The sequence below is a fragment of the Cnephaeus nilssonii genome, assembly GCF_951640355.1.
Source record: "Cnephaeus nilssonii genome assembly, chromosome: 1".
NCBI lineage: Eukaryota > Metazoa > Chordata > Mammalia > Chiroptera > Vespertilionidae > Cnephaeus > Cnephaeus nilssonii.
Genome location: NC_137072.1, coordinates 110,725,158 through 110,742,643, shown reverse-complemented (window position 1 = coordinate 110,742,643; position 17,486 = coordinate 110,725,158). Strand labels below are relative to the sequence as shown.

General features: G+C 33.9%; 1 protein-coding gene across 1 annotated transcript in view; it reads right to left on the bottom strand.

Moving 5' to 3' along the window:
* Positions 1 to 1,104: 1,104 nt before the first annotated feature.
* FBXL5 (F-box and leucine rich repeat protein 5) overlaps positions 1,105 to 17,486 on the bottom strand; it is a 32,194-nt gene continuing 15,812 nt past the window's right edge. The window contains exons 6-11 of the mRNA XM_079793110.1: positions 16,031 to 16,156; positions 12,475 to 12,623; positions 11,721 to 11,803; positions 10,141 to 10,860; positions 8,153 to 8,301; positions 1,105 to 1,896 (exon numbers count right to left, since the gene is read on the bottom strand). Coding sequence (XP_079649236.1) covers positions 1,820 to 1,896; positions 8,153 to 8,301; positions 10,141 to 10,860; positions 11,721 to 11,803; positions 12,475 to 12,623; positions 16,031 to 16,156 — 1,304 coding nt within the window. The 3' untranslated portion in view covers positions 1,105 to 1,819. The remainder of the gene's footprint in view (positions 1,897 to 8,152; positions 8,302 to 10,140; positions 10,861 to 11,720; positions 11,804 to 12,474; positions 12,624 to 16,030; positions 16,157 to 17,486) is intronic.

Genomic DNA, 17,486 nt, shown 5'->3' with positions numbered 1-17,486 from the left:
AAAAAAACAGTATACTGTCTCCTGCTTATATGGGAGAGAAGCTTTAGTGCCGCCTTGGTAACCCAGGGCATGGTTATAGATGAGTCATTTTACCATGCAGTTCACATAACTACAGATAAGACCAAGTACAGGGTTGGATGGCACTCACTGAAGAAAAGTTCTTCTAGTTTGTTTTCTTGAAATAGTCCCTGATGTCAACTATTCAAATAAATTTTATTAAACATTTAGAGAAATAAACATATAGTAACCATAAAACAGTCAACCTTACAAAATGAAACTTCTAACCCTATAACTGTTCAATAAGCTCAGATTTCCTTTCAAGTCCTCTAAGGGAATCGGAGTAGCTTAGGCCAGACTAAAGGACAAAGCAAGGCATGAGCAGTACCACATAACTGCTTAAGTTTAAGAGCTACAAACGCAAAAAGAAAGATGGTCACCTTACACGAAGCTGCCCTGCAAGTAACTTGTGGTGGGTCCATCATTTATTTTGCAATTGTTAACAGGAATGGAATTTCGGAGTCATTCGATATCCACCCTTTAAAGCTGATCTTCCCTCAGGGTATTTAATTCAAATGATAGTGAAATTTACAAGCATGTGTGAATTCTCCTTATTTACATGCCCATCAAATGATTCTTCTTTCACCTTTAGAAAACAGTGTCTAAGATAAAGTTTTCTCTTAGCCTGAACTGAAACCTGTCTTCCTAAAGTTTGTTTCTCTCCTACACCTCCTATCCCCCAATAAAACAAACAATACCTGGGACCACAAACAGGACTACAAGACTACGTCCTCTTTCACAGCGTTTCGCCTATTTATTGACATAGGATTTCATATAGCATTATATATAAAATTGACTCAGCATGCACCTTTCTGAACTGTAGGTCTCCACTCCCATTACCTTTTCACACAGCAATTCAAATTTTGACTACTGTATAATTAATTAAAAATAAAAACACCAATTCAGCTCAACAAAATTAGATACCTGTCCCAAACTGCTTATCAAGTTCAGGATTTCATGGGAGCTAAAATATTTAGTCCTATTTTACCCCCAAGTAAACCTGCACTGAGATTTATAATGAAATCAAAACACAAAAGACACTTGATAAACTCCTCAAAGTAGATTTTATTTATACATTTCTTCAAATGATTGTAGAATTTTTAAAAATCCCTCCCAAATTTGACAATTTAGGAACAGTGGTAGGAACTAGGGTTCTTTGAAGAAAGCAAATACAAATAAATTGGTGCTTTGCTAGCTCACTGAGCAACTGCCAAGAAGCCAATTTATTCTATAATCTTAAAGAATCTTGTATGTGGGTATGTTTGAATTGGCCCTCTGAGAATTGTTCAAATAAAGGAAACATTATGGAAAGCAGGTTGGTTTCCAAAATGTGCCGTCTTTGAAAATAAAACTTCAGAAGTGTTTGTTTTGAAAGGTCTGCAAAGCTTGGTACAGTGTTTATATAGAAAGAGAACCAATAAGCCCCACTGAGTTTAAAACTCAAAATAATCTAAAAAATACTTTGAATGGCAAGGCATTAGTGACATTATTTTCAAAGCATTCAATTTAAAAGAAATCTGATAAAACTGTTCTCATCCTCATGAAAAGACCTAATCCCTTTCTAAAACAAAAATGTGATTTGCAAGAGATACAACACTGTACAATTCACTGGTAAATTTTAAGATTTCTGAGACTGTAAGGATAAGGCCAAAACAAGTCACACTCAAAAAGGATGGTTAACACAAGAAATGTGCTACAAGTAAAGTGCATGAAAGGAAGCCTGCTCAGCTAAATGAAGTAGACAAAGGTCAGAAGTCAAGGGTCATTCGCCAGAGCGGCAGCAGGCTCGAAAACCACACTGCAAATTCTGGCATCCGCTGGCGGTATCAGCATGAGGACCTGTATAAAAACAGAAAAGTGTGAAAGGAGGAATTTCTTAAGGATCACATAAAAATAATCTAGCTTTTATGAGAGAGCTTAAAACATTGATTTTTTTTTTTTACCAGCAAGCAATGCATTTATAACATAGAAGTAAAATCTCACAATGAGTGTATAAAAATTTATTCTGACACAAACATTGCCAATAGTTTGACTTTAACTAATGTATCCTTCATGGCCCAAAAGCTAAAGGAAAGAAGGAAAATAATATTTTGGCAATATTCTTACAAAATAAAAATCTAAGAAGAAAAAGAGATAACCCACAGACAAGGCTGACAGACTAGCTTAACAGCTTTCTTATACTCTGAACATCCTTACGGGAAATGTAATAAAGGCAAATACAGCCTTATCTGTAATAGATCAGCTAAAGAATCTAATATTAAACAATTATAATAAACATTATATCCAAAAATTTTAAAAACTGTGTAAACATAGGTTTAACATGTTTATCATATTTTTATCTAACGTCTGCAGCCAAAATAAATCATATGATTGGGTTAAGTGAAATTATCTTCCAGAATTAAGTACATAATGAGTGGTTAACTAAATAAACATATTAATACATAAAAAATGTGATTCAATTACAAAGAACAGTAAAACACTTGTGGAATAGCTGACATTTTATCACAGTCACATTATGCTACTCAAACACTAGATAAAAAGACCATTAGGAAACACAGCTGTGAATTAGGGAATGTCAAAAAGAGGTATCACAGAACATATTCAAATGTTAATTACTTTGAATTAATCAGTTTCATAAAGGCAGGAAAATGTGGAAAAGGATGTCTTAACTAAATTGAAGCCTTTCAGTATATCTGCACTGTGAACAAATAAAGAGTAGTTAATAGTTCTTTAATCATCAATCAGAACCAAAATATTTGCAATTGTGATATGTAAGGATCATAGGAAAAGTACATGAAATGTAATTTTATTATAGACTTTGTCAAAGGGTTATAATTGAAATATTTCAGTACTCTGGATTGACATCTAGCTTAACCAGAAACATATTTTAAATTAGCTTTGTTTTGTTTTTTAAAATAGCGACCTATTGTGAAAGGCCATAGTATGCTAATACCAACCTAAGAAAATAACTACTTGCAACTGGACAAGCAGCACACACTTTTTTCCCAGAATTTAACTTTTCCTCATATCCCTGAAATGGCATATACAAAATACAAAGGGCAAATTTCTTAGGCTATATAATCAATGAAGCACAATGTTCATATATTTCACTACTGAAATGATAATGTATCTTTAAGTAAAAAAAAGCAAATAATGAACTTTACAAACATGTGGAACTGCAATAGTTTATCATTTCATTTACTTTCACTTATGTTTAACTTTAGAATAGATGTGGTGCCTGGGGCATGGGGAGCAGGTATAAAAATGGGCAATGGTATATGAAAGATATCGAGCACAGGTTTATAATTGCTGAAGTCAGTGATACACAAATGCTCATTATATCAGTCCATATTCATAGGTTTAAATTTTTCTAAATCTAAATTTTTTTAAACCTAAAATTATTTCAAATATAAAACTGAATTACCACAAGCCCATTTTCATTTAACCAAAATTAAAATCTGTTCTATTTTTAAAATGAGAAGTTGAATGTGTCAAAATTTAAAATTCACAAAGTAGGAATTTTGATAGGATTAGTTTCCCTTAAAATAAGACACAAGGTTAGTCATCTTAACCAAAATCAAAATCAAATTTCTTAGTACATATTATCAAGTATTAGAAATGCCCAGATAAGGAATCCAATAGTTTGAAATCCTTCTCCCACTGTCAATCTTTCACCTGTTTTTCCAGAAGCTGATACATTTTCAGCTTCTACATTATAACACCACCCAACCCTCCATGCCACCCCTTCTTGTCTTGCCTCACTATCCTCGCCCTCCTATGGTTACTCTCCTGCCTACCAATCACCCAGTGCCTTTCTTCAAAACCCAATCCCTGGTTAGGGCACATGCCTGGGTTGTAGGCTTGATCCCAGGTAGGGGCTGGAGACAACAAATTAAAGTTTCTCTCTGATCAATGTTTCTCTCTCTCTCTCTCTCTCTCTCTCTCTCTCTCTCTCTCTCTCTCTCTCTCTCTCTTCCCCCCCTCCCCCTTCCCTCTCTCTGAATAAAAACATATTAAAAAAAAAAAAAGATCCCATCCATCGTCCTGCTCTGACACTTAGTACCTGTGATGAAAAGCTTGAACTGATGGGTTTGGCAAAAACGTATCTGATTATCATTTTCTCAGTATGTAATTCTATTCCAAATTTCTAAAAAAGGAGAAATAAAAGGAAAGAGACATGGAAACTTCATTAATTCTCCAAACTAAAATTCTTCCTAAAATACTTCACCACAATGCCTTTATAGTGAATTCAACAGTGACCTAGAAAAAACATCATAAACAATGACTGAAAGCAATGAAAAGTGAGGTCTGCTACTGGTTTTCAAGGGAGAAAAGAAAGGGGAGCCTTTGGGAGCTAACTGGACTGAGGAAGCTATTCTAAAGATCCCTATCTTTCCAAATACCACACCGGTTTTTACCATCCACCCCAAAAGACAGAGGGGCCCAGCATCCTCAGTCTCCACAATGGGTCACTCTTTGCTCTTAAAGGCTACAGGATTGGTAGTAGGAATAGTAGTGAGAGAAAAAATTTGCTAGACAGTAACCTAATCCTATTGTCAACTTCTCCTTATTCATCACAAAACAAAGTTCTCACTCACACTGGTGTAAAATGTGCCCCTCCTTCAAATATTTTCACTAGAATATCTGTTTCAGTGGGATTCTAAGTGAACAGAGTAAATAGAGGGAATTAATATGTCAGTGTTTTCAATGTTAAGGTAGGAAGCATATGGGAACGTAAACAATAACTGTAACAGTAACTGCAATCCCATCATAAGGTCAATGACAGAGCAGGTGTCTGGTCCTAACAATCCATCAAAGCGATGCCATCCATGAAGAGACTGTACGCTGTTGAGGGCCTAGAGCCATGGTGGGCAAACTGCGGCTCGCGAGCCACATGCGGCTCTTTGGCCCCTTGAGTGTGGCTCTTCCACAAAATACCACGGCCTGGGCGAGTCTATTTTGAAGAAGTGGCGTTAGAAGAAGTTTAAGTTTAAAAAATTTGGCTCTCAAAAGAAATTTCAATCGTTGTCCTGTTGATATTTGGCTCTGTTGACTAATGAGTTTGCTGACCACTGGCCTAGGGTAAAGCAAAAATGAAGACAACCACCATCTTTAACTTGGGTTAGTCTCATATTGTAGGAAAATGGTAGAGTAACAATTTCCAAAGCCTGGAAATAGTAAGCAATGTTAACAGTAAGACCTTTAAGCATCACAGAAGGACTGTTCAGAAAGGGAATAAATGGACAACAGAAAAAGTGAAGCAGCATTGGCAAAAAATATGACTACGATATGTTATGTTAGCTGTAGTTATTTACCCAAACTTTTTATTGAGTGATTTGTTTTTCCTTGATATTAAACATCTTACTTATACTGTATATCTGCACTTACCTTCACTTACCTTTAATTCCTCTTTAACTTAAATTAGAAACATAAGAGAGCAAATCATCTGAGACTGTCACCTCCAAAACTATAATCTAATCTATCTTAATTCATAAATTAGACATATATTGAAATGCAAATCAATACAAAAAGTTTATTTACTATCATTGTTCAGAGTTCTAAAACTATGCAATTCCACTTAACACTTCTTAAATGACATCTTTTAAATATTATGGCTAAGAAGCCTTCTTTTATATTTAAATCTTAACTTTATCAATCAAATAAACTTAAATATGAAGAATCATTCAGAAGAATAAAAAATGGCATTTTATAGCAATGTTTAGTACAGTGTCTGTCTCCCAGTAGGTATTGTTTAAATATTTGATTGCTAAATTACCTTCTGCAAAATCTCTGCCTGTGCTTATGAAACAGATCATTCTCTTTTATTCATCACTTATTATTTAGATAATGAATATCATTTATTAGTATTTACTTCTTTTAGTTAGTAACCTGGTATTTATGTAAACTTTCTTTTGACAAAATACATTATAATTAAATGTTGCTCTCAAATATTTAAAACATTTGTCATCTAAGTATGCTCCTTATTGTTCTAAGATTATGTATAAGCATATTAGCTACTTTGAAAAATAATAATAAAAAGGGGCCCCCTAAGCAGTCACTAACTATTTACTGTACAAGTTGGGCTATAGTGAAAGATACTGGACCATCTTGTCATCCTGCAATACTGGATGCAATGTAACTTTATTCTAACACTTTCTAGGTTGTCCGTGTCTAATTTTTAAGAAAAAGATTACATCAGAGCAGCTGGCTGGAATTCTGGAATACAAATTAACATGACAAGTCACCCTATTATCTTTAAAAGGTTTCAATTTCCCCACATCATGCTCCTTTTAAGAAGATGTAAAAAGATACTTAATATTAGATTATATAAGCACTGTTAATTTCCTTCCACATCTTTCAAAGTCAGATGCCTTCATTAAATTTCATTTATTGAAAATTACCACTCATTTATAAAAAAAAAAAAAAATCTAAAATTCAACCAAGAAATGTAGCAGTTCCTTCGGAACATTTTAAAATGTATATATTCAAAACCAGTTGAGATTAAAGGAATTTTAACATCCTAACAAAGAGCAAAATATTTTAAATATTTTTATCCCATCATGTAAATTATTTCAAAAAGTTTATAAAATTACACACAAAAAGCAAGTAGGCAGATCATAAAAATGAACTGAGACCAATCTACCCCACCCCGTAACTTCTATATGCCCAAATAAATTAGGTTGTGAGATTCATTCCCACAAGCATAACCTATGCTGAAATCATTATGGACAATTCCAGTGCAACATACATATGTTTTTCTTATAAAAATAATTGTTTATATTATATTTCATAGTATGTCCTATACTATGTACTTTAGGAAGTACAATACTGTACCTACAATAACATAACTGTACATTTAAAAAATATCTCCCTTCTCAAACTCACTGCATCCATACAAGAGGCAAGTCCTTCACTATAGCAATCATACTTTGTTCTTGTACACTTGGCAGGTTGCAACTAAAGTTTTCACCATTCCTTGATTATACACCAAAGGCAACAAAGAGCCAAGAAATGCTCCAACTTGGTGTTGCTATTTCAAGACATGAAAGGTCATCTCCTGCATCACCAGTGTGATCCCAGAAATAAGAGAGCTGCTATCTCCTGTCTCTTCATATATATTTTAAGGAAAATAGCAGATTTGCTAACTTCTCTGCCTACTGGTATGTAATTAAAGAAGAGACCACTCCTCTAGCCTTCCTAGCTCCTGTCCACCGTTCTGCCTGAGAGAAACTCAGTTGATCTTCCCATCATCTTAAGATGAATCAGGCTCAGACAACAGTATATGGTGTAAAAAGACAGGTGCACAGGAGAATTTGAACCATCTAAATTTTTTCCAGTTATAAATACAGAAAGCTAAAATGTTTACTAATAATTGAAGAGCAGCTTTGTATGCTTCTGGGAATTTCAGTCTCTACAAGTGAGTATCATCAAATGCTCAAAAGGGCACTGACTATACTTTGCAAAAGCATATGGAATAAGCCCACTGCAGGGTAGGGTTAGGCTTAAAAATCAAAACAAAAATTAAGAAGTGTTTACCTGATGATTGTTAAAAGTAGGTTTAGGAATCAATCTTCAAAACACTATGAGAATTTTTGTCATGTCTAAAGCACCTCAGCCACTCTCACTACCTCCTGTCTTCCATGATCTGTTTGGAACCAAACCCAGGATCCCTGAGGAATTCACTTTACCAATGTCCTTTTCCTACTGCATTTTATAAACTTGTCCCACTAGAAAACTGTCTATCATGCCTAAGAAATCACTGTATCTAGAACATCAATACATCCAAATTGTTAATGAGTGCTATATCATTCTAGAGGAAGTACCCAAAACTTTATATGACTAAACTACCACAAACTCAAAAATATGCCAGAATGGATATTTGAAATATCTGTAAAACAAATTACTTTTAGAGAAGCTAATTAAGGAAAACGTGTAATTTTTTAAATTTTATCAAATATAAAGGACTAAATCTGAAAATAAAACAGTTTGGTAATTAGAATCTAGAAAACTAAACAGAAACCCTAAAAAAGATCCAAATTATTAAAAATTTTAAAATCAACTCCTTCAAAATTATCTCATTGATAAAAGGCATTACCGTTAATGTTGTCACAGTAGTAAAAGTATTCATCATTTAGAGAAGGACATGCTGAAACCAAATCCTGCAGGCCTGCACCAGTTACAGTAAGACAACCAGAGAGATTAAGGTGCTCCAAATAAGGCAGCCCTCCTCCCAGAGTCAAAACCCTGCAAGAGAAGCAATCCAGCTATTAGAATATGTTAATCTATGTAAACAAGTATTCCATTCCAATGGCACACTGGGCCTCTATCAACAGACCTTTCCATTTGGTAATGAGAAAAATTAAAAATTTCCATAAAACATAACTAACCTCATTCCTTAGGCAGGGATACAATGAACTGTGTGAGTGTTTGTATATAACTGAAATTAAGTTGGTTGTCAAAGTAGGCTGTTTTAAATTCTGTTAACTATATCTCCAAGGTAACAACTAAAAAAAAACTATAAAAAAATACAGAAAAGGGGAAAAAAGGGAATCAAATGGTACATCATATACATAATTTTAAATATAAATCAAACACTCCTATTAAAATGCAGAGATTAGCAGACTGGATTAAAAAAATATGATGCATCAATATGCTATCTATAAGAGACCTCACTTTAAATGCAAAAACACAAAAAGAGGTTAAATGTAAAAGCATGAGAAAACACAATCCATACAAAAAGTAACCAAAAGAGAGCCAGGTGGCTATCCTATTGTCAAACAACAGAGACCTTAAATTTTAAAAAAAGGTTACAAGAGACAAAGAAAAATATTACATATTGATATAAGGTTCACTAATCCAAGAAGATAGAACAATTATAAACCACACAAATACACACACACACACACACACACACACACACACACAACTGAGATGAATAAAAACAAAAATACAACAAACCAAAGCTGCTGGGATGCAGCAAAAAGAGGGCCAAGAGCAAAATTTACTGTTGTAAACACCAACATTAAACATGAAGATCTTGAACCTAACTGAACACCTTAATAAATTAGAAAAAGAGCAAACATAAGCTAGTAAAGGAAAGAAATAATAAAGACTACAGTAAAATAATTTTTTAAATAGAGAATCTATCTATCTATCTATCTATCTATCTATCTATCTATCTATCTATCTATCTATCTATAAAAAAGCCTAAGCAACTGAACGACTGAACGACCGGTCACTATGATGCATACTGACCACCAGGGAACAGACACTCAACGCAGGAGCTGCCCCTTGGTGGTCAGTGCACTCCCACAGCAAACCTCCTGCGGCCAGCCTACCTCCCACGGTCCCTCCCCCTGCCGGCCCCGATCGGCCCAGATCACCGGCCAGGCTGAGGGACCCCACTTGTGCACAAATTTGTGCACCGGGCCTCTAGTACAAAAATAATAAATAAATAAAAATCAATGAGACCACAAATTGGTTCTTTGAAAAGGTCAATAAAATTGACAAACATTTTGTAAGACTGCCTAAGAAAAAAAGAAAGAGGGCTCAAATTATCAGTCAGAAATGAGAACTGGGACATTACTACCAATTTTACAGAAATAGAAAAGGTTATAAAATAGCACCATAAAAAATTATATGCCAACAAATTGTATAACCTGGAGAAAATACACAAATTCCCTAAAAACACAAAAAGTAGCAAATTGAGTTAAAAAAAGAAAATCAGAACAAGGAGACTGAATATGGTAGATATATTTTCTTCTCTATTACAAGTAAAAATTCTTATTTTATTCATGTTTATATCCACTAAAACATCACAGAAAATGTGTTGTAGGCATTTGCTAAATATTTATAAAACTTTTAAATTTATGTGCTTCCAATATATCACAAAGTATTTGAACTGACTGAAATGAAACTTCATGCTGAAGTTATAATGTTCCAACACTTTAAAGTAAGACAAATCTTGGTTAATTCTTGGATAAATAAACCAGCGAAAAGGCATGACACTTAGATTCAAAATTTATATTCCATTTGAGAATGAGAACATGTCCATTTCCTAATACTTAGCAATTGATTACTTACCTGAGACCATGGTCTGTGATCTGATAACACCCGGATAGACTGAGAAACAGAAGTACACGTCCAGTCTCTTGATCAGATTTGTCACTCCCAGAGTAGATTAAGTCCTTTTCCCTAAGCAAGCTAGTCCTTGATGCCTTTCCACACAATGCAGAAGACTCTGGGAGTGCTGACATAGTTCTTAGAGCTGTCCCTGTACAACAAAATGAATGACCACAATATGCAAAGGCTGGAGAAGCACAATGCTGCTGCCAACAGACACTAGTCCTTAGTCCAACAATATCTTTACTGTAACAGCCAGAGGAGGAACAACTCAAGTTGGATGCTGTTTCCATTACACAAAGACTTTCCACATTTCTATGTCTCCATTCAACAGCATCTTCAATATCAGCCAGGTCTTCAGCATCTAACATCCACACATAAGGAGAAGTGAAATTCTCAGAAGAAACAGGCTTAGTCCAGGGGTTTTCATTATCTATTTCTTCTCCAATAGCCTTGTTAGTTAAATCTTGCAAACAAGCATACTGTTTGGTGGACTGCATGTTAATGTCTTTATTTTTCCATGTAGTCGAAGTAATTTTGCTTGTAGACAAAAGGCCACTCTGATGAGATGTCAGAATTCCAAGAGCTCTAGAAATCTTCTCTAGAGCCACATCTGTGATTTTTTCACATCCAGACAGATCAAGATGCCGAAGACTCTGGCAGCATCCAAGCCAAGACCAACTATAATTAAGAAGGTACAAGACTATTAGTGGATATTGTTAAATTCTTCAAAAGCATTTGACTATATGTAAGTATATAAAAAAGAAAAGAAAGACTTCAATATAATCAAACATTTACTGAATATATATTGTCAGGCACTATTTTAGATGCTAGAGATAAAAAAACACAATAAGGGAAATAAGAGCACTTAACCTAACAGAAGGTTAGGAGAGGAGAAGACCTAGTTTATTTTACTGAAAAGTAACCAGTAAATGAGAGCTTGTACACACATAAAAAAAAGAGAGAGTAACTAATGATTAATGCAGGAAGATCCAGAAGAAACAAGCTCTAGGAAATGGCAGAGCATTAGCTTTAACCAGAGAAGAATACACCTCTCCCTCTGAAATGGAAAGAGAGGTGCTGATATAAATGCTAGGATAAAAAAAAAGGAAAGTGAAGAAGAGGGAGAAGGAAATTGGTAGCATCCAAAGAAGTAAAATCTGTGAAAAGTGTACCTTGAAAGAAGTGTTACAATTTCAGAATAAATATGAAGAATTGTACGAGGGAACCTTGCCAAATGTTACTAGGAACCAACTAAAATAGAAAACATCTTAAAAACAATAGAGCACAGCAAGGCTCAGAAGTCTAGACAAAGCGCAGGTTTATAAAAATGACAGGATGATGCAGACTGGAGTTTTGGATCAACTGGAACCTGACAAAAGGCAAAGAACTGGAGGTGCTATCAAATTACAACCATTTATCACTCAGAGTTGGCAATAAAAAATAATAGTATGATTAAACTACAATTAGGCAAATAAGGAACTACAGAACAATTCTATAAATTCATAGTTATAAATCATAAATATTTAAAAACAACTAACCTGTCAAATGCAGCATCTGAAATGTCAGTTTGGGTAAGATCAAGATGCTCCAGATTAGGACAGAGCTCTAAAATCTGCCTCACCTAAAGGAGAAAAAAGTCACTATGAAGATCTACAGACTTTTCATTAGACAAGAGGCAGGTGACTTTTAGTAAGTGACATAATCCAAAGGTTCTCAAACATTTGTGCATGGAAAAATCACTTCAAATCTGCATTGCCTGTTCATGGTGACCAGTGTCACCCCAATCAACTTAATACATATTTTTTAAAATCTGCATTGCCAATATATATGTTGGCTCAAACCCCAGAAAATCTGTTTTAGTAGCTGTGAGTTTAGACCCAGGAAATTTACATTTTTAAGGAATACCCAAGGAGATTCTGATGTAGGATGTCACAAGATACATTTTTATAAAACAGAGATTTAATCTCATTGGCCACCTGACCATGACTCACATACTATAATCATATAAATTGAACTTCATCACTTAACATCTGTAAAACTAAATAAACTGTTTAACCTCTACTAGTCTCTGCATCCTTTTGTAGAATGTGTAGGCAATGATATCTATATGCGAAGATTAATGTGAGAACTGAAATGAAATCATGTAAACATCAGCAGTGTATGCCTACTCATGGGAAGGAACTCTCATGGGTAAGGTGTATTTTCTCCTTAATTAAACTCAGGAATAAACAAACCAAATTTAGATCATTGCTAGTTTTTGTTAATACCCAACTAGTACTAATTTATACATACCATTTTGCTGGAAACTGCAGAGCTGTATGCTAATACTAGAGTTTTTACAGAAGTACCAACATATGGCAGAACATTATGAATTAAGCCATGGAGTAAACGTTTTTCCATTTGTGCAATGCTGATAGCAATCGATTCCTCTGCAGACTCTTCTGTAAAATGAATTCAAAAGTCTAAGAACTTGATATACTAATTATAACTAGGCTACTCATGGCATCACCAACATTAAATATGAAATACTCTTAAACTCCCCTATGTATGCAAAGCAATTTAAATGGACAAAGTCTCACTCCCCCAGGACTTAAATGTTTAACTGGTCCGGCTTCAATTAAAAAGAGGTGAAAGAAGAAAAATAAAAGATTTACAAGGAGAATGAAGGGAAGGTGTGTTTTTTTCATATACGGTATTTCAAGATAGAAGGTAATTTTGATATCAAGATAGGCAGCAAAGGAAACAAAAAAATAACTTCAGTTTCAGGCACTGAAAACAGTTTTAGAAAAAAAAAACTTTGAATACTTGAAGAATATTAGGAGTTCTTTAAGAGAATATAGGACACCAAAAGAAAAATGAACCATAATAAAAGTAACATTAGTTATTTTACCCAAATAAAAGGGACATAGAGCTGGAAGAGATTTGAAACAATTAAGTTAGCCTGGTCATAATAAATCAAGCAAAGTAAAGTACCTTAGGGTTTTTAAGAAGTTAAAAATGAACATGGCTTTTGCTTTTTGCTTAATAATTTCTGCAGAACTTGGATGTTTAAAACAGGATGCACTACTGTAACAACAAACACAACAACAAAAAACTGCAAACTTCAATTTGATATAAGAAAAAAAACACTACAATAAAAAGAATAAACTAATAATTTTATCACCTTTCTCAGGGTCCTATTGTTATTATGCTTACCCGAAGACCTAGCTTAAATGTCTCTAAATAAAAATCAATTAAAAATATATATATATATACACACATATATATATATACATATATATATATATATATATATATATATATCCTACCTAATAATAGACAAATATGCAAATTGACCATACCTCTGACACACCCACAAGCCACGCCCACCATCCAATCAGAGCGAGAATGCAAATTAACCCAACCAAGATGGCTACAGCCACAGAGAGCAAGGTTTCCTAGGTAACAGAGGAAGCCAAGCTTTCCGCCTGGTCCCAGATTGGAGAGGGTACAGGCTGGGCTGAGGGACAAGCCTCTAGTACACACACACACACACACACACACACACACACACACATATATATACATTAACCGAATAAGTTAAGGAAGTATCATTAAAACAAACAAACGAAAAACAATATAGCTGACAAAAGAAATATAAGTAGAAAGAACAAGTCTGAATTTGTAACTAATGGTTCCATGTTTACAGATATTATCCTAAATTCTTCCTTTAGCCAGACAAAATATATGGATAAAAAATGACTTTTAATTAAACCTATTTATTCTGCTATACTTTTATTCACAAATGAGTCTTCTTTCTGTTGCCCTCCCCATCTAAATGTGTATTGTTTACTATGAAATCTTAAAAAAAAAATTAAACATACTACAAAGAACATTAACTTCTATACAAGACTGGTAAGGACAGCTAAGCTGAAAAAGTGCTAAAATAAATGGCAGTTTAGTCTTAGATCCACTAAATAACTGAACAGACGTATTATCTTAAAAAGGGCTTGACCTTACAGCCTTAATTTTTCCCTTTCAATACATAGGAAACAGCCTTCACTTTAGCTATCTTCAAAGGTTGAAGAGCAAACAGTTTGGTAAAGCCTTTAAAACTAAACATAAAGTTTTAAAGTTTTAAGCCTTTAAAACTAAAGCCTTTAAAACTAAATTAATTTTCTAGGACAGATAAATAAAGTTTTCCCTAAGGTGACATCTGCATGAAGACCTTACATGCTTGAGGTCTTTGCTCAAATTTCTCAGGGGACCTTAATTAATCACTCTATTTAAAATCATAACTTCTTCTCTCTCTTCCTGGCACTCTTGCCTTTTTTATTTTTCTCCACAGCATTAGAAAACTATCTAATATAGTATATATTTTTGCCTGCATTTATTATCTGCCTACCCTCTCCAAATTTTATCCTAAACAAGGCCAGAAATTCCCCGCTCCCCATTTTGTTCACTATTAACCCCATGCTCAGGATAAGCACATCACCAAATCTAACTGGAATAGACCGCTTTCTCCCTTGTTCCTTATGTTGTACCTTGCAAATGCTCAAAACTATACCAAAATGTGGCACCTTCATTTCATAAAAATTAACTTGCTGCTGAAAGCTTAACTTTATAGTCATTACTTTCCACATTTAGTTCTTTTGCCAGACAAGCTTACATTTTTTAAGTGGACAACTTATAAATAAAAATTTCCTACAGGTTCAGTTTTACCAAGTAGAACAGTATCTTATCTGTTATTTTTTTACTATTTCATCATCTTTTAGTAATTATTATCTGAATAATATCTAAGACAAACTTTATGTTTTTCTCCTTTCCCAAATAGCATATTTCTGCACCTCTATTAAAATGCAGTTTTCGCCCTAACTGGTTTGGCTCAATGGATAGAGCGTTGGCCTGCAGACTCAAGGGTCCCAGGTTCGATTCCGGTCAAGGGCATGTACCTTGGTTTCGGGCACATCCCCAGTGGGGCGTGTGCAGGAGGCAGCTGATGGATGTTTCTCTCTCATTGATGTTTATAACTCTCTATCCCTCTCCCTACCTCTCTGTAAAAAGTCAATAAAATATATATTAAAAAATAAATAAATAAATAAAATGCAGTTTTCATTATTTACATTGAATTAAGAATCATGTATTCTAAGTTCTCACCTCTGAGTACTTTAAGGGTAGAAAATAAAGTCTTATTCACCCATGAATTCTTCCAGTGCTTAATGAATGACTACACTAGTCCCTTAACCATTTGCAAAGAATTTTTACAGATTACTTTACAATTCTACAACCATGTGAGGCAAGCAGTATAACTATTTACAAATGCAAAAACTGGTTCATATAGGTGGGATAAATGGTGATGGAAGGAGACTTGACTTGGGGTGGTAAACATACAATATACAGATGATGTATTATAGAACTAATAATATAGTTATGTTAACCAATGTCACCCCAATAAAGTCCAGTAAAAACAGATTCAACAGCTTCATGCTCCTTCCTCTGGGCCACAGATGACTCAATAAATACTACTGAATGACCAAATGAGCACATTTAAAAACACACATTGTAAACTTCAAAGCATTATCATAAATGTACATTATTTCAATAAGAAGAATAACCAGCATTTTCTGATTAAGGTATTTAAATATAAAAACATACAAAACACAATCTTATACACACTAAAAAAATTACTTCAAACAGAATACATTTAAAATTTGCTGATTATTCCTTCAAATTTTAAAAAATAGTAGGCTTAAAAATAAGTTTCTGTAGAAAACACAAAATACATAAACATTACCATGTATTTACTCATTTAATGTAATAGTAATTATTAAAGCACCATGTAATAATTTTATTTCCAAACAGAGCTTACCAGATTCATCTATATCGGCATCTTCGTCCCATTCCTGAAAAGCACGACTTTCATCCTTCCTACTTTTCACCCATTCCTCATCAGGTTCAGTATCAAGTTCAGTTGCAGGGCCACTATACCAGTCACCTATTTAACAAATAAACAAGAACAAAATAAGATTAGATTGACTACCATTACAAAAAAATAACCTATTTATAACAAAAATCTCTGCACACACATGAGCCCTAGGCAATGGGCCAGCTATTGTTGGAAATATTCAATTATGGTTAAAAAAATTACACTTAAATAAGCAAAGAATTCGATTTCAGACATGCTAAAGAGAACAATGAAAAATAATTATCAATAATCTTACTGGCAATTTTAGAAATCACTGAAAACCACCTAACTTTTTCCCCTATGGAGGCTTCACACTGGCTCTGGCAATATCTCCATTATAATGACAGCTAATACACAAAAGGAAGCAAGACTTTCTGCTGAGTAGTGGATTAGTCAGCAATTCAGAAGGAGGTAGGAACTGAAGTAAACGGGTCAGATTAAGGTAAAGTAAGCCATAAATTTAAAGATCCTGGAGAATATACTGCATTTAAACTACATGATTGTGAAGTGAGAGACAACGCATAATTAATTTACTGAACTCCCCACATTACATCTAAATTAGGGTTTCTCAACCTCGACACTACTGATATTCTGGGCTAGGGAATTCTTGGTTGTGGGGGTCTGTTCTACACATTGTAGGGTGTTTAGCAGCAACCCTGGCCTCCATCCACTGAAGACCAGTATGTAAATTCCCCCAGACTGGACAAACAAAAATGTCTCCACAGACATACCAAAATGTCCCTCAAGGAGGGTAAAATCAATTCTGAGTGAGAACTACTGGAAACAAATACTATAAATGCATAAAAACCATTTCTATTGGAACTTTTTAAGCATATTGAAACAGAAAAAAACAAAAGAAACATTAATATCCACTTAACTTCACAGAAGTCTAGCATAGCATCATCACATTCGATCTTTTTATTAAACAGTACCTACATTATATATTAATTCCCAATAATTATTCATAATTAAAAACATAGCTAAGCAAAAAAAGCATTTAAAACATCCATATTTGTCTTGCTTGACTTTCATTATACTACAACTAATAGAAAAAATTATTCCACTTAAAAAATAGTAAATCTAGATCATTTGGATCATACAAGCCCACCCACTACTCAAAAAATGTTCAATATAAAACTTACTAAAATCATATTCATAATTTAATTACGTGAGAAATATATATTTCCATGTCAAAGTGACAAATTACAGGAAACTAAGAATAATTTAATGTGAATTTTGAGGTTAATACTCATCTAGAAATTATTTTAATTCAGTGACAAAAAAATTACATGCAATAGTAGCTGTATTTATCCCATGACTGCATTATATGCTCATGAAAAGAAATTTTCTTTAATTGTTC